This window comes from Echiichthys vipera, assembly GCF_963691815.1.
Source record: "Echiichthys vipera genome assembly, chromosome: 13".
In the NCBI taxonomy this organism is placed as follows: Eukaryota; Metazoa; Chordata; class Actinopteri; order Perciformes; family Trachinidae; genus Echiichthys; species Echiichthys vipera.
In genome coordinates, this window is record NC_139838.1 from 13,877,690 (window position 1) to 13,899,825 (window position 22,136).

The window sequence follows — 22,136 nt, forward strand, 5'->3', positions numbered from 1 at the left end:
TGACTTGTGATGTCACCGTGTCTTCACACTGAGAGACTCGCCCCCATTTGATCACAGATGTTGTTAAGAGTGATTGATGTCTCCCATCATTGCGCGCTGTGGAGAGATGATCATTGAATCCAACGGCATAATAATGGCATCGCTGACAGGGAGCCTCCCTCTCTCACGGTCGTCCCTGGCTATTACCTGAACTGCACCTGTGGGCTCCGTCTCCCTCTTGTCATTTACACACGCGACAAAAGCCCCAGACTCAGGCGGGTGCGCGCATCGCGTGCCCTCTCCACTGACTAGGGGATCGCGTTGTGCTGAGTTGACCGGATTCATATAGGTTCCGCAGCTTAAATGGGACCACCTCACACATTTGCACGACTTGCACCTTCTCGCCAGTAACTTTGATGGGGACTTCGACATTAAGCAGGGAAAATGCCTGTGATGAAGGGATTATTAGCGCCGCAGAACACCTTTCTGGACACTATAGCCACACGGTTTGATGGCACTCGTAAGTTTGCTTTTAATTATTTGTTTTTAAAAACATTCGGATGTTTTTAGCAGCTGTGGCTTTTGGTTCAAGTTTTCTGCTAGCTTCTGCCCTCTGGTCTAGCAGCCCATTTCCCGGAGATCCTTGAGTAGATGAAAAGCCTCGCACCTGCAAAAATGATTAGAAGATTAGAGGCTTCTTGATTTGTTTGCTCTTGATGCAAATGGCCTTTCAATAAAATGTGGATAGCATCATCACCACATCTATCTCGCCCGTTTGTTTTTGCAGAGATAGACCTAACTTAACTTCAAGGTAAATCAAAAAGGTTTCATGTCTCAGCACCAGGCAGAGAAACGCCGGAGACGCTCCCAATTAGCGGGGCCGAGGCTGTCGCTGTCCGCGGTTCTGAAAGCTAAGCACCACGGACAGCGACAAAGGGGTTAACTGGGAGCTCACGCAGGCTCCAAGCTTCACACCACACAGTTGGGTAACTTGTTCAGAAGTTGCAGCCTATGTCATATACATATACAACTTTCTTTGAGAGTTATTTCCCCCGTGAAGTTCACCTTTATTATCGCTGCTCTTTGGCCCGGCAAGTCCTGCAGCGAGTGCGATCTTCCTTCCGCCGGTGTAAAACCAGCAGTCGCATTTATCAAAATTAATTGGTCGGCGGCGGCATTACAGCAAGTCTTTCCCCGGGCCGAGGCACAGACACTGAGGCATTTCTCAACTTCAAATTTTGTCTGAACTCTCGCCTCTTTATCGCAGTAGACTTCTCTCTGTATTATAATCATTCTCCATTTCTCATAGATGATTCTTAGAAATAAGCAACGTTTTTCAGCTGACTTTTAGTTAAGGCTGAGCTGCCCGGGTCTCATCCAGGCCAATCTCTCTTTCGGCACAGTTTTACCTCATGTTCAGGCTTTTAAGGGTTACATTTCCCTTTTGTTTGTTTAAGCAGCCTTGGGCATGTATTTGTTCAATGGTTTGTCTTCGCTCTCCATTCTACCTCAGATAGTTACTGTAATGTATCAGTAGGCTTGTAACTCGTGATTTTTTTAATTATCCCAATACATCGATTATTCGCCTGGTCTGGAAACAGTGAAACATTCCCATCCCAGTGTCCTGAAGACTGGTGTAATGTAACAAAATGTCTTCTTTTGTCCAACCCACAGTCTAAAACCTGAAGATTCTCAGTTCATAGTGTTAAGACAAGGAAACGCCACATATTTTCACATTTGAAAAGCTGAAACCAGATGATTTTTGTCATTTTTGCATTGATAATCAAAATGTTGCGCAGCTTTATGTATCAATGTATCATATTGCATATATGCTACTAGTCTTTACATTGTCACTGCCTTTTGTGGCATTATTGAGATTTCAAAATCTGAGAAAAATTGCCACTACAACTTCTTTAAACACACTTCTGTCTGTGTGATATTTTGCCATGTACTGTTAAAATCCTTATCATAGACAATAATGATAATACTACATCCTGCATCTGGAGGCACATACAAACCCAAGTTCACCACCTGACCCCCATTTACACTTTACTCTTTTGGACATTCTCCATTTTGTCTGGCATGTTCACACCAGTCAGAGAGGCACTTTAATAACCACAGACATCCATCCTTATTTCAGTCCCCCGTATCTGCAGGTTGAGCACAACTGTGTGAGTAAGAGCAGGCTACAGTATATGTCGAGTGGCAACAAACATTGAGCTGCCTGGGCAGGAGCTCTCTTCTAACACATTGGAATTGGAGTGGTATGCTGTACAGTACAAATGGATGTCCTTGAGCTGCGAAGAATAGAGGGAATTATCATTGGATTTCAACTGCAAAATGGGGTAGACTGGAGGCAGCAGAGCTTGACTGGATAAATGAGGTCTGATAGCCTTGCCAGGAGCAAATATAAAGGAAGTGCGAGGTTCACTACTATGTGATCCCCTTCAACGTCATCCAAAGCCCGAGCAAGCAGGTCGGATCTGGGAGCAGTGTATGATAAATGGGTGAAAGTGAAAGTAGCAAGTCTTTAACTGGATTTGTACTCAAAGATGTTTACAAGTGGTCACTGAAATGGATTAAATTATTTCTGCTCACAAAGAGAGCATTTCTTTCATGTTCCAAGTTTATTTAAATAAATGCATTTCTCAAACATAACCTATAGTGGCCGCAGAGACTGTTTCAGGATACATTCAATTAACTGCTCACTCCAAATACATAACTGCTTATTTATATAGATCAGAGAGTAGATAAAGGCTCAATATTTCAACATGTTACCCTACAGTACTGCATCACATCATGTGTTTTTTTTTATGTAAAAAGTAAAAGTGTCTAATAAATGTAGTGAAGTTAAAAGTAAAATATTTCCCCCTGACATGGTATGCAGTAGAAATACTGTAAAGTATCACAAAATGGTTATACTCAAGTGATGTCTGTCAAAATTGTACTTAAGCACAATACTTGAGTAAATGTACTTCGTATATACACCACTGCAACAATGCATCCATACATTTCTCTGGATAGCAAACTGTTAATATCTCTGAACTGAAGTCACTGCAGTCTTGTCACCATGCAGTTCAGAATTGCTGACTTGACTTTCTTTCAACCAATGATGGTCTTCGCCGGGGCGATGGAGACAGTATTGGACCGTCCTTCTGACAAATTAAGCAGAGGGTGGTTGAGTTGTAGTAGAGGGCTGTGTAAAGTCTCCCAGTGTGTGCTGTGTGCTCCCCATAATGCACCATTCTTCCAGATTGCTATTTTATAGTTCTCAGCACACACTAGTTCCACCTCCACTAGGCAGGTAATTACTGTCACAATCACTGATGCCAAGACTTGGAACATCTGCGTGTTGAGTCTATATGTTTAAGTGTGTGTGAATGAAAGAGACAGAGGATCTGTATTTGTGTATAAGAAATAGGAAGACGCAGAGGAGGAAGAGCAGGAAGAAAAAGTAAAGTGTGCACTATTTCAGCACTTTGCTAGTTTGTCCCAGAGCTTTAAGTGTGTGTGAGAGTGTGTAAGTGTGTATCTCTCTGTGTGTCTCTGTCTATGAACATAAGGGAAGTAAAGCAGAAGTTTCTTCTCCACTGATTAACATTCTTTAAATGCTGCATGTCTAATTAAGCTGTTAAACGGTGGCTGTGGTATCCAACATTGTGATTACCATTTACTACCAGGTGAGTGTTTAAAAACTCACCCGGGTATCGTATATAATAAAGAAAGCCGTCACCATCAGATGCTGCTGGCTCAGAGAAAACGGAGGGTATATTGTTGCTGTCCCTATGGCTCAGTCTCTCCAGCAACCTTATGACCTGCAGGAAGACCCATGGAGCTAATTACTGAGTATGAAAGACCACAGACCACATGCTGACGCACATATGCTTCAGTGAGGTTTGTTAAGGTAGAGACAAAAAATTTGTTGGGAATAGCCAGGAGTACATGTGTCATATAATGTCAAAAACATCAGCAACACTTTAATTTATCTTAACAGACGCTTAGTACATTGTTATCCGACAATCTTATGATGTAAACTTGTGAAAACTAAGTCTAATGTTGTCTTCAGCTAGAGAATGACTGTGAAAGAAGTAATGAGTGCAGTTATGAGACTGTGAGGGAGTAATCAATCATCATTGACTGTAGTGCTGCAGGGTGCAGAGGGACTCTCACTTACTGGCAGTGGATTGGCACTGCTGTTCCCATTTTCTCCAAAGCCCACTTAATATCGAGACTGTTTTATTTCAGAGTAAAAAGAAGCAAAAATGATGGAGTATGGAAGAATGTAGAATAAAGAGGACCCCCTTGCCATGAAAACGTCAAATTATTGCCCTAATGCCCAGTTGCACCAGAAAGTAGCACCAGGAAATTCATTCATGCATTGCATTCACAGCGTCGTGAAATAAGTGGTGCTGGAAGCTTGATGGTCTCGTTAATGTTAGCGAGACTTCTTAAACTAGAAACTAATCTGTAACAGTTAGTTTTCCTGCTAGCCACAGCCAAAATCCCTCCCCAAGCTAGCTGGTTTACCACTAGCTAGCTGAGCAGTTGGCAAGCTAGCTCATATTTTAACCGGACAAAAAGTCAACACTGTTTATTTGAAAGAGCTGCTGTATTTGTATGATGAATTATTATTTATTTTAACACAACACAACATTGAAATATCATGTTGTGTTTCAAATCACATGAACTTGTTAGCACATGGTTGTCTATTGACGCATCAAGCAGACACAGATTAGCAATTATTTGAGGCTGTGCAAATATCTTGAGAAAAAACCCCTCTGTTTTAGACTCCACACTCCGCACCCCACTCCATACTCAACTTTTGAGTTTTTGGAGAAAAATATCTGGTGCTTTAGCTCAATGTTTATTGCTAACTTTGTCTGTCTGCTGTCCCTGCGAATGTAGCTAGCATATACAGGGCAAGCATCGGGAGTAACGTAAGATATGGAACGGTGTTACGTAATTAGGATACCAAAAAAGATAACTGTATTCTGTTAAAGTTACAGAAAAAAGACATAATAAGATAACTGATGCTTTAAGCAAAATAGAGATTTTTTCTTTAAGCAAGGAGATTATTAGCAGGATTACAATTTTAAAATACATTTTAACACCGTGGTGGACACCGGTGGTCAGGGAAGCTGTCCGATTGAAGAAGGAGGCCTTCCAGGATATGTTATCCCAGAAGACTCCGGAGGCAGTTGCAAGGTACCGACGGGCCAGAAGGGCTGCAGCCTCTGCTGTGTCAGAGGCAAAGCAGCGGGTGTGTGAGAAGTTCGGAGAAGTCATCGAGAAGGTGTTTCTGGAAAACCATTCGACACCTCAGGAGGGGGAAACGGGGAACGGTTCAAGCTGTTTACAGTAAGGACGGGACGCTGGTGATCTCAGCCGATGAGGTAATCGGGCGGTGGAAGAAGCACTTTGAGGAACTCCTTAATCCTACTAACACGCCCTCTTTTGTAGAGGCAGAGCTGGAGGCTGATGGGGAATCATTGTCAGTGTCTCCTGCGGAAGTCACTGAGGTAGTCAAACAACTCTACAGTGGCAAAGACCCAGGGGTGAGATGAGATTCGTCCAGAAATGCTGAAAGCTTTGGGTTAGGAGGGGCTGTCTTAATTGACATGTCTCTTGAACATTGCTGGGCAGTCTTGGACAGTGCCAAGGGAGTGGCAGACAGAGGTGGTGGTTCCCCTATTTAAAAAGAGGGTGTGTGCCAATTACAGGGGTATCACACGACTCAGGCTCCCTGGTAAAGTCTACTCCAAGGTGCTGGAAAGGAGGGTTCGTCCTATAGTCGAATCTCAGATTGAAGAGGAACAATGCGGATTCCCTCCTGGACGTGGAACAACGGACCAGCTCTTCACTCTCGTAAGGATCCTGGAGGGGGCCTGGGAGTATGCCCATCCAATCTTCATGTGCGTGCGTTCTGGATCTGGAGAAGGCATATGACTGGGTCCCTCGGGAGATACTGTGGGAGGTGCTGCGGGACTATGGGGTGAGGGGGTCACTCCTGTGGGCTATTCAATCTCTGTACACCCAAAGCAAGAGCTGTGTCCGGATCCTTGGCAGTAAGTCGGATTCGTTCTCAGTGGGGGTTGGCCTCCGCCAGGGGTGCGCTTTGTCACCAATCCTGTTTGGGATTTTCATGGAAAGGATATCGAGGCGTAGTCGTGGTGGGGAGGGGTTGCAGTTGGCTGGGCTGAGGATCTCGTCTCTGCTTTTTGCAGATGATGTGGTACTGATGGCATCGTCGGTCAGTGACCTTCAGCACTCATTGGATCAGTTTGAAGCAGAGTGAGAAACGGCTGGGATGAGGATCAGCACTTCTAAATCTGAGGCCATGGCTCTCAGCTGGAAACCGGTGGATTGCTTACTCCAGGTAGGGAATGAGTCCTTACCCCAAGTGAGGGAGTTCAAGTACCTCGGGATCTTGTTCACATGTGAGGGGACGATGGAGCCTGAGTTTGGCCAGAGAATCAAAGCAGCGGGGGCGGTATGGCAGTCGCTCTACTGCACCGTTGTGACGAATAGAGAGCTGAGCCGGAAGGCAAAGCTCTCGATCTACTGGTCAATCTTCGTTCCTATCCTCACCTATGGTCATGAAAGCTGGGTTATGACCGAAAGAACAAGGTCGTGGGTACAAGCGGCCGAAATGGGTTTTCTCAGGAGGGTGGCTGGAGTCTCCCCTGAGATAGGGTGAGAAGTTCAGCCACCCGTGAGGAACTCGGAGGAAGACCCAGGACTAGGTGGAGAGATTATATCTCCAAACTGGCCTGGGAATGCCTCAGGATTCCCCAGTTAGAGCTGTTAATGTGGCCCGGAAAAGGGAAGTTTGAGGTCCCCTGCTAAAGCTGCTGCCCCCGCGACCCGACCCCGGATAAGCGGTTGAAGATGAGTGAGTGATGAGTGAGTGATTTTAAAATAAAGAAGTATATAGCCTACTACCATGCACATTAGCTACAACACTATGCCCAGTTTTGAGGTAATCCGAAAGTAAGGGAAACTTATCCGGTTATTTATAGGCATATTTTGATAGGCAACAATTTGAACAATTATGTGCCTCAAGACAACACGTTTCGATTTGTACTGTATTAATAAGAATGAGATTGTTTCCTTCAACATCATCAGTTTCATCAGTTAAAGGAACAAGATCACTCACTGTAAACCAACATAACAAAAAGCATCAGCTTAGTGTAGAAAATATAAATTTGGGTTTTGAATTAAAAGCAAACCAGCAGTATCCACTGGATTTAACAAGGCTTTGACAAAGTATTCTGTTAAGAGAATACAGCCACCGTCATCAGTACAGACTCAGCAGGCAATCGTTGTCCTCACTGTAAGGTCACTAGACATGGTCATTATTACTGTTCACATAAAGGGGCCGTATACGTCGTCTGTTCCACCAAACTTCTGGGACTTCTGTATGAGTGCCTCCCCGCTGGATGTTCTACCTTGTTAAATTGCCCAATTAGCGAGATTCTTCTCTTAATCACAATCTCTAATGGACTGTCCAAAATGATTGACAAACAGGTTTCATCTGCGGAAGTCTTGGCCAAGTTGGCCAATTTTAGACTTAATTAATTTTTCAAATGACGGGAATGGGTTTTGTGGGAAAAATAGAGAGAGGTTATGATATAAATTGTGAGGAAGCAGAGAAGGTATCAGACAATAAAGGGTGAAAAATATACTCACAAAGAAAGGTAAATTATTAAATATTATTTTTTTAAAGCAGGAAGGCGAGATTTCAAATTACAGCAATGCAATGAGTGGTGTAATGTTTCAATCAGAGGGAGCCTGGGGGACTGTATGATAAAATGCCACAGAAGTGATTAATGCTGTGGATTTGTCTAATCATTTTCCTCTCTGCAGTTATATGGTGTTATATGAATACCACTGTATAAATGGCTGTGTGAGTGTGTACATGCATGTGTGTGCAAATTTATAACTGTATACATTTAATTTGTTGATACAGAACAGGGACTTTGGTATGTAATCCCATGTGTCGATTAGATTCAGTATACAAGACAAACTGTAGAGTTGTAACCTTGGTTGCTATGGTGTGTGTCAGTGGTTACTATGGCAACTCTAGAGTGACTTTTTTGTGGTTATGTGACTGCTTTGTAGTGATTTCTGATGGGCTGGCATGAATTCTGGCAAAGAGGTGAGGAGGTCTTTCCATCCATTTCTCCACTTCCCTGACAATTTTTACCACACTCCATCTCCATCTTTCCTCATTCCACCTCTCATAGCTCCAACTCTCTTACCTTCAACTTTTCGCATCCACCCTAATCTGTCTGCCTCAATATTTCTCAGTCTCCCATTCCCTTCCCCTTACATGCTCGCACCCTCCCATCTTTCACTTTCTCATCTGCTATGCCATCCATGCCTACCTGTCGGGTTCTGATTGCCTCTCTCTCCCTCTTTCCATGTCTCCATTGCTTCCTTGTTCACCCATAATGTGAATTTTGCTGTAAATAGCTCATGGGTTACTCTAGGTGGTGTCAGGGGCTGGTGAAAGTGCATACGGAGCATTTGTGAGGGTTTAAAACCACAAATCTGGGACAAAGTAGCAAGGCAAGGCAACACACTTTCACATCTTCCCTGCTATTCTGTCTGTTTAGGAGAGCGTACCTGATGGTGCAATTTGTGCCTAAGATTTTCCTCTGACCCACCTATTTAGTGCAGAAATGACCTGCTGAGAAAGTAAACAAGTCCTCCAACCTATACCACATAAGTTGTTTGCCATTGTGTGTTGACAGAATCTACAGCCATTCTGTCAGCTCTGTGAAGCTGGACAGTGGTGCTTTGAGTAAAATGCTAACATCCCTCAACTTAGTTTAGCGTGTTATTTGCCAATTAGTACTAAACACTAAGTACATTTGAAGCTGACGAGAACAACATCTGTTTTGCCTGATCATCGTCAGAATCTGATACGGACACACATGGCAGCCTTTAGCGTGCAGACTTTCAACTGTAAACCCATCTGCGGCAATATTAGATGCAAGTGCTCCAGAAGTAAAAGTGATGAAGGTAACTTAAGTTATGTAACAAACATACTTATTTTAACCCCAACTAAAATATTTTCCTGATCCTAACCAAGTGGTATTGTTGCCCGAACATAACCACATAGTTTTGTTGATGATAACCATTTGTTCCATGAGTTTAAAACAGTGATCCTAGTGGAGTGTCATGACTTAATGCACAGGGCTTTCCAGTGTGTGGAACAGTAAAGCCAATAGAGCTGCCCCCTCATAGCTGATTAGTTGACTAAGATTTATTTCATCAGTAAGTCATTTTTTATCCTTTTTTTCTTGCTGAATGACTGATTTTCAAGAGCCGATCTCTGGGAAACACAAGATTTAAAGTGATGCTTCTGACTCTTTATGAAAAAAACATTTTACAGATCTATTAATCAACTAATCGATTAGTCAACAAAAAAGTGTTAGATTAAAGATGTACTCCGTAAGATTTTCACCTATTTAATTGCCTTTTATGTTACTATCTATCAAAGAGTGAGTTAAAACAATGGTGACCGAACATATCACCCACTAATGCACTTCTACTTTTTTTGTTGAGTATTCCTATCGGAGTGTCTGGCGACCTTCGAGGGCTAGATGTAAATAAGCTGCCATGTTAGTGATGCTGCTGACAGCAGTTGGTCTGTCGGCCCAGATCGTCACTAATGATTATGCTGGGTTCACGTTTATTTTGAAAATCGGGAACTTCCGATTTCTCAGTCAGGCTTGTAGTAAAGGCAGAAGTGTAATAGGAACATGTGAGTGTGTATGAATTATGAGGGTAACATATAGGGGACGGACTGAAAGTAGAGAGATAAATGTATTCCAATAAAGTTTATAAAAGTCAACACACAAAGTGACTGCACGTGACAAGATGGAGGGCTCTGAAAGAACAGGCTCACCTGCAATTCAATCTTACTACCAAAGAGGCCACTAGAAAAGACGTATCCCAATTCTCAAGTACAACTTTAATGTTGATTAATTTCTTCAGTCCAGGACAGCCCTGAAAGCCAAGGGGTCTTGAACAAACATCTGTTTGTTGGCAGTTGGGATGAGAAAGGGTTGTTTTTTTGCAGGTATTTGGTCATAAACCAAATTATTGGAGCAAGTGAGATTTTGACCTGACGATGGTAGAAGAAAAGGCAGGGGATTCATCCTCTGGGAACGTATGCATGTCCATACACAAATTTGAGCCAATCTATAGCGGATGCAGATATCACATGTAGATTTCACTCAATAAGTGATATATTTGACCTGGTGGTAGCAATTGATTTGATTTTATCCACTGGGGTCATGAATGTCTGTACTAAAAATTAGGACAGTCCATCATAGTTATAATTATTCAGTCAAAATCAACAAAGTCAACATAAGAGATTCATCTTCTGGCTGTGAATGTTGGTACCAAATTTAATGCCAAGCAGCACAATAGTTGACATTTCCATCCAGGACATGAAATTGGCACTAGCCCACACGCCAAATGCGGGTATCGTTTGTGATTGGCGGGTGAAACTGTCAATCTACCTGCCACGTTGGTGTGTAGCCAATGAGACAACACACAACACTGGCTCAGTGTTGTGTGTTGTTGTGTGTGCTATGCTCTGTGAAAAGGGGTTTTCAATCAGTGCCTGACCTCCAGATTACAGTGTAATGGAGTCTGGTTTCTGTTAATTATTATGATCGTTATTTTTTTGTTTATCTAAATGTAATGCAGTCAAAATAGTCAAAATGTGTCTTATCTTGAAAAGCAATATAAACTTACAGTCATTTGTTATAAATGTAATGTTTATTGTTAATCTGAAATTTAAAAAAAATGTTGAACCTGGATATCTAATGACCCTACAGTGACAAAGAAACAGTGACTAATGGATTGCAGTTGGGTGTTAACTAAATAAATCAGTGAGATGATTGGCTGTTTTTATTGCTGTTATTTTCTATTCTAAATGCTGCCACACCAGGTCAGACACAGTTGTAAGTCATTCTAGTCATCAATCAGCTTAGGATGGTTAATAACGCAACAGGACTTTAAATGTGTATTGTGTAAAAGTTAAGAACCATTCTTATGCATTTTCTGAGTCCTTCACCTTTATTTTAGGCACCTGTTTCCATCCCTAGAGTAATTCGGCCAGCTTGACTAAAAAACATGAAATGTGAATGTGAAACATGACTAATGAAAACACTGTGGTCATAAAAAATACTGATGCTGACTGTTTGTAGAAGGCAGGATGCCAACTGTGATGCTAAAACAATGCTACAATGCTACAATGGTAAGATAAAAGGCTGGTTTGACAAAAATAAAGTGTCACTTAATTTTTCCAAGACTAAATTCAGTTTTTTGCAATTTTAAAATACATTTTCAACAGTGGTGATTGCTTTAAGACTGCAAGGGAGCCACTACATCTCCTATACTGTTCCCTGGTTTTGCCATATTTCATTTACCATGCAGAAGTCTGGGGAAACACATATAAATCTACATTGCAATCACTAACTTCAAAAAAGAGCTATAAGCATAGTTCACAAAGCTGAATATAGAGACCACACAAATTCATTTTTTAAAAAGTCAAAAACAATAAAATTCATTGATATTACAGAATTGAAAACAGCAACAAAAAGAAATTCGAAGCAAAAAATAATTTATTACCTGCTGATTTACAAAAACTATTCTTCAGTAGAGAAGGGGGTTATAATCTGAGGGGGGAAAAGATTTGAAAACTGTCATTGTGCATACGACAACAAAAAGTTTCTGTATTTCAATCTGGGGGTCAGACTGTGGAACAGTATGAGTGTGGAGTTGAGGTAATGAACAAGTCTGATTCAGTCCAAAAAGATGTGTAAAAAAGGAATTTTCCTAAAGTATCAACATCAATATCAATCCTTTATTTGTTAGGGACAGTGCACATTAATGAACAACGATAACAACATATCACTGTAAAAGTGCCGGATTATAGCAAAGATGATCATTTGCATCCGTAGTCCCTGCTCAAAAAAATAGAAGAAATACAAATACTACTAAATAAATAAATAAAATACAAATAGAAGGGACAAGACACACCGCACAATACATTACATACTCAGGAAGACACCAGACCCACACAGGATAAAACAATGACATAAAACGTCATGTGCAATATGATACAGACGAGTCAGTGGTCGTACAGAGAGGAAGAAGGAAGCCATAGTCACAGACTATAAAGATATACTAAAATAATAATAATAATAATAATAATAATAATAATAATAATAATAATAATAATAATAAGAAGAATAATTAAGAAATTGTCTAGGCAAAATGTCTAAACTATATATTATGAAATAGATTTAAAAATTATTTCAATAATTTTCAATATGTGATAAAGTTTGAAAATGGAGAAGAGGTAGTATTGAATAAGTTATTCTTACTACTCCTTTTCGGGACAGGTTAAACTGCTTGAATATTTTCTTGGTTATTTTGTTGTTGTTTTATTACTGAAAAAAAAGAATAATGTTATTCTGATTTTGTTATTATTATTATTATTATTATTATTATAATTATTATTATTGTTATTATTATTTGTTTGTTTTTAGGTTGTTTTTGTTTTTTCCTTTTCTTTACATTATTTCTATTTATGTTGTTATTCATTCCACATGTTTGAAATTTAAAAAAAATAAACTAATAAAACTAAACTAACCTAAACTAAACTACGTCTGCCTTTGCTTCTCAGTGAAAATCATTATTTGATCACATGGGTTCACTTATCATTTGTCATTTTATTTAAGTGTCTGACCAAACAACTAATGCTGTTCGAACAAGCAAATCACCAAACCACTTAAAGGAGGAAAGAGGAGGAACAGTTGTCTGGTGTTTGGATGCAATAATTACACTTGAAATGATCTTTTATAAATACGCACATGCTTTACAAACTGTTCATTCAAAAACAATTACGTATCACTTCAGTTTACTATTATTGCATAAGACGGCTCCGTAACCATCTCTTCTCTTTTTCTTCTTCTTCCTGCTTGCTCGCTTTCTTCTCCTCCTGCCCTCTCTTTCTCTTTTTTTTGTCTCTGTAGTTTCTTCTCCGCTTCTTTTGTGTCCCTGTGGGGGGTTTCTCCAGCAGCTGTCATGAAATAGTGTGAGCATGAGGGGAGGTGATCTATGGGCTTCCACACCAGAGCAATTAGCCAGAAGAAATTCCGAATGGAGAGAGAGAGAGAGAGAGAGAGAGAGAGAGAGAGAGAGAGAGAGAGAGAGAGAGAGAGAGAGAGAGAGAGAGAGACACACACACACACACACACACACACACACACATCAGAAATGGGAGGTTGGGGCAGAGGAGAGAAGATCCAAATGAACAAAAGAGCGGGACAAAGGAAAGGTGGTGGAGTTGTAGCTACTGAGATGAAATCTGAAAAGGACAGAAGGAGAGTTGATGAAGACTTTTCCTTCAGCAGAGTTTCAGCTGCAGAGGAAAGATAGTAAAGGTAGACAGATGATGCTCCCGTAGAGGTGAGGAAGAGGGTGAACGTGGGCAAAGAGTGAAGGAAATAAATGGATGGGGGGAAGAGAGGGATATTCTGGTGGAATTCCAATGGTAGGGAGGAGATGAAGAGTAATTAGGTGGAGAGATCCAAAATGGTAGGAGGGACATAAAGAACAGCTGGAAGGGAAGGAGCGAAGGTTGATAGGTGAGGCAGGGATGCGAAGGAGATGGAGAAAATGACAGTGGGAGTGATTGAGAGAAAAGGGGAATAAGGGAAGGGAAGGAAAGAAGGGTGCAAAGGTAGAGATATTAGATGGCAGTGGGGGAGGCAAGAAGCGGGGTGCATTAGCAAAGGACGAAAAGGAAGGAGCCAGGGAAAGTAGGACAGCGGAGGGAGGAGGAAATACTAAACGTAGAAAGGGAAGCATGAGGGAAGTAGGTGGAAAGGACAAAGTAAAGGAGGAAGAATAAAATGTTGGGAAAATGGTAATGATCTTCTGTGTCAACCAAAAACAAGTGCCACAGTAGTAGTGGCTAAGATTCTGGGAATGTCATTTTTGATATTTAAGCATTTCTCCATAACATTGAACGTGTTAAGGGGGGGGGGGGGGGGGGGATCAAACAACAGATATCACCATGAAACCTTTCCTGCCTATTACTTACATTAAGACTATTATTTTTGTATCGCAATTTCTGCAATTTTATGTTTAAATATACTATTGAGTATGCTAATTAGCATCAATTTGCAGAACAGAAATGTGAACACTGGGTCATTTTGTTTTACTGAGGGGAAATTGGATATCTCTTTTCCTCAATCCATAAATCATGAAATTCTGTCAAAAGCCATTTTATAATCAAAACACCAACGTTCACCATTTTTTTAAGAATAAAAAATAAAAAATGATATATAAGAGGGCTATGAATGAAGATGAACAAATCCATCTGTAAAAACCTTCAGAATATAGTCATCAAAATGAAAATTAGGTTTAAGTAAGTGCTACTGAAGTGGCGATTTCAACACAGCCTTGAAAGATATAGGATTTAAAGTAAGAAAAGTATTTTTTTTTGTATCGCAAGTTTTCTATAATGTTATGTTTAAATATGCAAATGAGGCATTCCTGTTTTTCTTAATGAAAACTTTTGCTTACTTGGTCACACAGGATGCACAGGCCCACTATGCTCTGGAAAAAAAAGAGTTTATTATTTCTTCCACTTCAAAACTAACTCCATTTTAGTCCATGTTGTTATTGTAACAACAAAACACATCACTCCGTGTGCAGAAGACTGTAGCTTTGAGAAAACATCTTAGTTTTAACACATGCTACCGTGATGAGGTGTCAAAAAAATTCCCTCCAATGCGTCTTATTGTAACAAGCTTTTGGGTGAGGACAGCATCTTTTGCTTGTCTGTCAATTCTATCCAACCAAAGTATTCCACTGTCAAACCTGTTATAGTGTGTATTTCACTGTAAACATGCATTTTTCTGTCAACACCATCCTCTCGTGCACTGGGGAGCTGCCACCAGACGGGCTGCAGGCCTTTTCTCTGGGTCCCTGAGAGGCAGCAGCAGTCTTGTCGGTTTCTCTCTTGCTTACCCCGAGCCTTAGGGGCCTCACTTCTGACAGCCGGTCCCAATGCTGAGACCCGCTCTGACCATCTGTCTGGGCCATGCAGTCAGAGTATTAACTGCTGACATGACAGTCTTGTTGTGTTTTTCTCTTTCATGAACGGGTATCACTGTCCCTACATTTTACTCATCCGTGTTGACTCTCCAAAAACATTGCTTGGGTTTTATTTTCACAGTTCACGGTCATCATTATTACTGTCAGCGACTGTAAAATTGCACAAACCCAGCGGCATCCATGCTAGAGTGAGACCACCAGACCTCCAGGGTAGTCAATTTATTTAGAAGAGAAAATGGAGGTGAGCTGTAAAATAATTATGTTGACAAAAATGTATAGTTTGGCCAGCCTAAAACCTTTTTTTAGCCAAACTTGTGATTTTGCTTTGTGTCTGGATCCGAGAAAAGACTTATCTGCGATAAACAACAGAAATGATGAAAACAATACCCAAGCTTTTATTAAGCAGAATTATCCTTTATTTGTTATTGCGTAATCACAGGGTGCTTTCTCCAGTCTTGAAAGTGACATGAATCACAATTTTTAGAGAGTGCCAGTGAGCATGCAGAAGCGATCGTTGAGTGCTGAACGGTGTAATAAAAAGGAACATGTTGCTCATTCCTCTTGAGGGACACATACAAGGGTTTTGTTCTCTGCCGTTACATTTCATGTTCAGATCTATTAAGCATTTGGGTTGGTAGAAAAAGGAATTATTGATGCAGAAAATTGATTTTTGTAATCAAATGTAATTGAAACAAGTCACTTTGCAGGATGTCTCAAGCAATGATTATAAACAAGCTCACGTCACTTTATGTTTCTCGATATGAGAGTGTGTGTGTGTGTGTGTGTGTGTGTGTGTTTGACTCATTTATTTACTGTGATTACATAATTTCTCCAATCATTTGGGTATAATTTTTTAGTGCTGCGTGTACCTTTAAATACAGTATGTGTGTGTGTGGTTTGAGGCTTGCATTTTCAATTGAGGGGCTAGTTTGAGCAGGTGCACACACAAATACACACACATACATCCATGCACATTGTAGAATTTGCCAAACCATAATAGTCCACTGTCTTGTATAATGGGCATTGTACTGCAAACATTAGGCTTCTATCAGCACAGTTCAGCATCATTCTGTGCTCCACTGGCAGTGTGTGTGTGTGTGTGTGTTTGTGTGTGTGTGTGTGTGTGTGTGTGTGTGTGTGTGTGTGTGTGTGTGTGTGTGTGTGTGTGTGTGTGTGTGTGTGTGTGTGTAGGATGGATGTGTTTGTGTTGCCATAATAGATGGATTCAGGTATAAACAGCTGCTCCACTTCAACCTGGTATTTAGAGCTAGACACAAATAGTCTAATTAATTATGAGCGACTTCAGTGCTAATGGGATGTCAGTTTTCACTGTCATCACTCCAGAGCTTTTACCACCAATGTTTTCCTTTATCCGAAGTTCTCCTTAACACTCCTTAAACTCTCTTTACCGCAACTCTCACTAAAAATATTATGAATTAGGGGTCAGTTTCTTGACACAAAGGGAATGAGTTTAAAGAGTATGATTCTATCGCTCTTCAGCTTGCAGATAAATCAGTCATTTATTGAGGTAAATGACCTCCCTGTTGCAGCCCACACAGGCCTTCATCCACCTGGGCTAAGGATCCCATCAGCCTGTGTATCGGTGTGCTAAAAAGTCACATTTTAGCCTCAGTGGCTAGTGAAAGCGATTCAGTGAAACAGCCAGAGAGGCACCGCTTGACCAGTTGAATTTGCTTTCATTTTTATCATCTGAAGTTTTAAATGTGGGCGGTGGGACCTGAGAGAGCAGTGGTCTCACAATCGGTGTTGGCGGTGCAATGTTCGAAATGAGCTGGCTGAAGTTCAGTTTGGATCTGTAGTCATAATGTGCAGCTTAAAGAAACAATATTAAAGCTGATCTTATCAACATTAGTAACAACAGATAAATTGATAAGGTGTTTCAACCCACAGAGAATTGCCAGCCATCCCCGCTCTTCCTCTTAATGTCTTTCAGCTCACTGGTTTTAGTTTTATGGCCTGCAAATTTATGGTTCGGTTCACAGCAGCGCCCCGAGAGCTGACAGGCTTTTAACTACAGTAGTGACAATGTGCAAAGTTTGCAATTACAGTAGGAGACCTGACCTCGCTAAGGGGGGCCCACCTGGCTCTTTTTTTACTCCCATTGCAAGTGACGTGAATGATTCAGTTGAAACAAAGTCTACTGATGAAATGGTTCTAAGGGACCCATGTGAATTTTTGCCTATAGGGCCCCAACAGACTCTAGAACAGGGGAACCCAATTCCGGTCCTGGATGGCCACTGTCCTGCATTTTTTAATTTCTCCCTGCTCTTACACACCTGATCCTAATGATTTTACACCTGTGACAAGCTTCAGCTGCTTGATAACGAACATATCATTAGAATCAGGTGTGTTGGAGCAGGGAGAAACCTAAAACATGCAGGACATCACCTCTACTGCCTTTTGTAGCCATATTGTGGCTAGTAGTTGATAAAACCCTCTGTACACTACCTGCTGAGCACTAACAAAGACAGACACACTAAGTGCGTGTTAAGCTTTCAGAGAAAGAGTCGGCTATTCTTCTCAGGAGCTGGTGGAGACTAAAATAAGAGCTAAAACAGAGCATATTAATATTGGACTTACATTTGTCAGGTGACGAAACCTGGGAACCAGATAAATCTGCTACACTCATGTTTCATTTGCTCTGGACCCTATCCCATTCAGACAGATCTCCAGCCGACCTGGCCTTTGCACGGACCAATCACAGTTTATATATCATGTGAGCCAGGTTTAAGATAATGACTGACAGAGGAGCATAATGTTTGAATGTAGCTACCCAAGGTAACTGGCATTCGCAGTACAGTGCAGCTCACAAAAGTCAGATCAAACTGTCAAACTAGGCAGCTCTGATCGAATATGAATCAAGATTCTTTTAACCAGGGTTGTCTTTAGGGATTCATTGTGGGACCTCCAGGGGATTCTTGAAGGAGCAAAAATAAGGAATCATTTTAAACTATAGTTTGGTCTTTTTGATGTCACTGCATTCAGTGTGGAGATATGTTAAACTGGGGAAGTTTAAGAATGCATTTCCTTTCTTTTTAAAGAAGCTGGGAGTTGAGCTAAGCTGGGCTAAACTTGCTACCCACTTTTCCTTTCAACTCAAGGACACATAAGACATTCATGTGTTTGCCAACCTCAAGAATAATGTAATTACCTCATCTCCATATCGTCCTCGCACCTCATTCCTCCCTTTTTCCCTGCAGACAGCAACTTCATCCTGGCCAATGCACAGGTGTCGAAGGGCTTTCCCATCGTTTACTGCTCCGATGGATTCTGTGAGCTCACAGGCTTCTCCAGGGGCGAGGTCATGCAGAAGAGCTGCGCCTGTAAGTTCCTGTACGGGCCAGAGACCAGCGAAAGCATCATCCTCAGCATTGACGATGCCCTGGAGGAGCGAAAGGAGTTTAAGGATGAAATCATGTTCTACAAAAAGACAGGTACGTGGTGGTGGGAAGATCATTTTGTTGTTGAGTTGTTGGTTCATTTGTTGTCATCGCTGTTCCCTTCATCTATCAAGCTTTATGCTCATACCTTGTCACTTTAACATAAAACAGTGACTGTGCCTTCCTCAACCATTTACCAATTAAGTCTTGGAACCAAGGCAAGTAGACAAGCACTGAAAGCCATTAGAGAGTGAACAGACAGAGGGATTACCATGTTGGACTTTGCCTGTGTATTTCCATAAATGGATGGCATTTCACTGTTGCTATTTTTGGAGAAGCCACATTTAAATTGGCATAGATGAACCCATGGATAGATGCTGTAACGGCTGGATTAATGGATGTATAACTTTTTTTTATTGGCTGATTCTCATTAAAAGGTGATTAGGCAATAACTCACTATGTCCTCTAGTCATTATTTAAGGTTGAGACACATTAAACTGTTATAGCTTGTCAGCTAGTGACTCCTTAACCCTATCTCCTTCGATTACACTGAGGCCAGTAGCCGTGGTGGTTTTGGTGTGGGTGTGTGCCTCACTGATTATTCCAGCTGGCCAGTGAACAGAATGAAGCTGAAAATAATGAGCACATCCAGGAATCAGTTGGTACATGCTTGCTGTGATGTGGGATGGTGCCATGTGCTCTTGCATGGTTATTGCAGACTTTTATTCACTTTTTTTGCTTCATGTTTTTGCAGTAGATTCAGTAGTGTGTGTTTTTTGATCAAGCCGGGCAACTTTTGTGTTTGTCGCAGGAATTTCTCTACAGTTGCCTCGTCACAAATCAAGAGGAATCAGTTACTTGGTATCAGCACTGCAACTAAAACTGTAAGGATTGAAATAGAAAGCTCATTTCTGACTTTGGAAACATGTTTATGAAATAGACTCACTCGTTTAGTAGCTGTTCTGGAGCTTTTCATCATCACACAAGATGAAGAAGAAGTGCACAGAAAACATTTGCTGTTACATGACAACTGGAAAAACTCCTCACCTGATGATCAGACTTGAATCATCTTCTCGTTTCACTTTATCAATTCAACGTGACATCATGTTTATATTTAGAAGGTGTTTTACTTTTATTTGTTTTGCCGACTACTCAGTAGTGAGTTGTGAGTGATTGCACATCACATTCATAATCAATGATATAAGAGGGTTTTCAAAGTCACTGTGCTATTTCATCTTCTTTTATTAAAGCAGCTCAGTTGCTTGCTGACTCATGGAGTTTATTTTTAATTCTACATAAAAATTCACTTTTCAGTGCTTGTGCACATGCATTTGAGTATCTGGAGGGCCTACCAACACACACACTGGGGGCTGCCTAGATTAGAAAACATGGGATTCAACAAACCATTCAGATTTGACTGCCCTTCGAATGTCACAAAATATAAGTATGAACCTGAAAATCAGAATTATAATTGGGGAAACAGCGGATAATAGGCCGAATACATATCTACTCCATCTATGAGGAAGACAGCTACTAAATGGACCTTGTGGTGAGATTGTTTTTTCAACATTTGTAAGGACTGTCTCTGATGGCTCCTGTAGCCTATTATAGACAGCTGCTGTATGCTCATCTGTAAATAACTCATGCAAGTATTAGTAATGTCAGAATGAGCCGATTTAGCCAAAACCGTGATTTCATAACCGTAAGAATTGTCGAAGCTGCGATATCTATGGTGTCCTGATTATTGTTGCCAGTCAAATTATTTGAGTGTGTGTGGTAAAATCTCCTATCACGAACATAACAAGCGTGCACGGCCTGTTTGTTCTGTGCATGAAAGAATCGTGCCACTGACTCGGAGTGTTAAGAAGAGGAGCTGTGAAAATATCAAAGGTAACAGACATTCAAGGACAAAAAAGCACCTTAAATAGGCAGCGTTGGAGCATTTTTGATGGGCTATCTGCAAAATAACCAGGGAGTTGTTGTAGAAGTTTTGCAAAGCATGTGTCTAAAGGTGATGGTGTAAAGGGTCAAATCATTCCAACATCTTGGAGATGATCATCCACCCTTTGCCCAAGTCAAGGTAAAAAACACGACTCGAGTTAACTGGAAGTAGTTCCAGTTCTACGAGTATGTGCTGAATCGTCTATTTTCAATATAAGGTAAGGACCAAAATAATGCTTGTGTGTCTTTTCCCTTCCATAGTGTGGAATAATGAATTGCCTGATTAATAATAGTGAAAACCGTGATTTTTTCTCTGACAATCGTTGTGATACCAATTTCTCATATGGTGACATCCCTAGCAGGTATCATAGTATGTGCATGTCAGATGTTGTGCCATTTCCCCACGATTTTCTCTGATTTATAAAGCAGATTTCGCAGATGACTTAGTGCAGTTTGCATAGACACAGCTCTGCTAATACCATCACAGATGCGACTGTCTACACTCTGTCTCTTGCTTTGTTGTCTTTTCTGTCATCCCTCCACAGATCTCCCTTTCCCTTCTGTTCTCTTTCTTCTATCCTTTTGTCACCTTTCATCTCCCTCTGATCTCTCTTTTCACCCACCTCTTTTACCATTTCCACATAGTACTGTTTGTGCCAGTTTGTCTGTCTGTCTCCCATACTTATCTTGCTTTTTTCTTTCCCTGCCTTTGCCTTTTTGTTGTCTCATCCCGCTCTTTCCGTCTGTCACAGCGGAGTCCTAAATATATACGTAGCTGATTGACTCGGTTCAGTTTGTCCTCCGTCTGTCAGCCTAAGAAAAGAGGAAGCTGCGTGCTCGCAATCAGGAGCGCTCTTTCTCTCGCTGTGTGCTTGATAACGCTGCCTTGTCTCACAGGCATGCAGATATTCACACACATACGGAGAAAAAAACATTGATTGAGTCATCAACAGGCAAGGAAGATTTAGTGAGTGGGAGTGATGGGAGGGAACTCCATGGGAAATCCCTCTATCAGGAGGCCTAATTCCTTTCTAGTCACTGAATAGAAAAAAATGATAGATGGCCGCTGCTTTGAAGATGTTCATCTTGACAAAATGTGCTACATAAAATGTGTTTGAGGGCAAAGGTGTGACAAAATATGAATCAATCATTAAATAAGGAATTCATTAAATAATCAAATAATCAAAAAGGAAAAAATACCCCTATGTCTAATAAAACTACCAAGAAAACAATATACCGGTGTCACTGTCGTGCACATGCCACAGCATGATGCAGATTCGAGTGAAATATGTGATTATTTAATTAACATTAACAAGGCTAAAACCCCTGACGCCCTCTAATGCTCAACATTGTTCTGTTCTAGATAAAGGTCTTTTAGGTTAAAAGTTAGCAACAGGAGGCAGGTCATTTACCCAAACTGAAAAGGTGTATTCTCTGTACAGTGGCCGGTTTAGAACACTTCAGACTTGGCTATACAGGCTTAGCTCTGTATTGTCAGACTCAGCATAATTGTATTTAAGTTCGTCCCACAATGCTTAAAACAATGCAACATGACCAACCTTCTCTTGTGAGAAGAATATCTGGCTCTTTAAATGCTTAAGCTAGAAAAATGAAGGAACTAATTTCACCAATTAGCGGTTGATGGGAGCTTAAGTGAGCTGT

General features: G+C 41.0%; 1 protein-coding gene across 1 annotated transcript in view; it reads left to right on the forward strand.

Moving 5' to 3' along the window:
- Positions 1-423: 423 nt before the first annotated feature.
- Positions 424-22,136, forward strand: part of kcnh8 (potassium voltage-gated channel, subfamily H (eag-related), member 8) — a gene marked incomplete at both ends in the record, with an annotated part of 51,482 nt that continues 29,769 nt past the window's right edge. Inside the window, 2 exons of the mRNA XM_083926014.1 lie at positions 424-499; positions 18,354-18,587. Coding sequence (XP_083782140.1) covers positions 424-499; positions 18,354-18,587 — 310 coding nt within the window. The remainder of the gene's footprint in view (positions 500-18,353; positions 18,588-22,136) is intronic.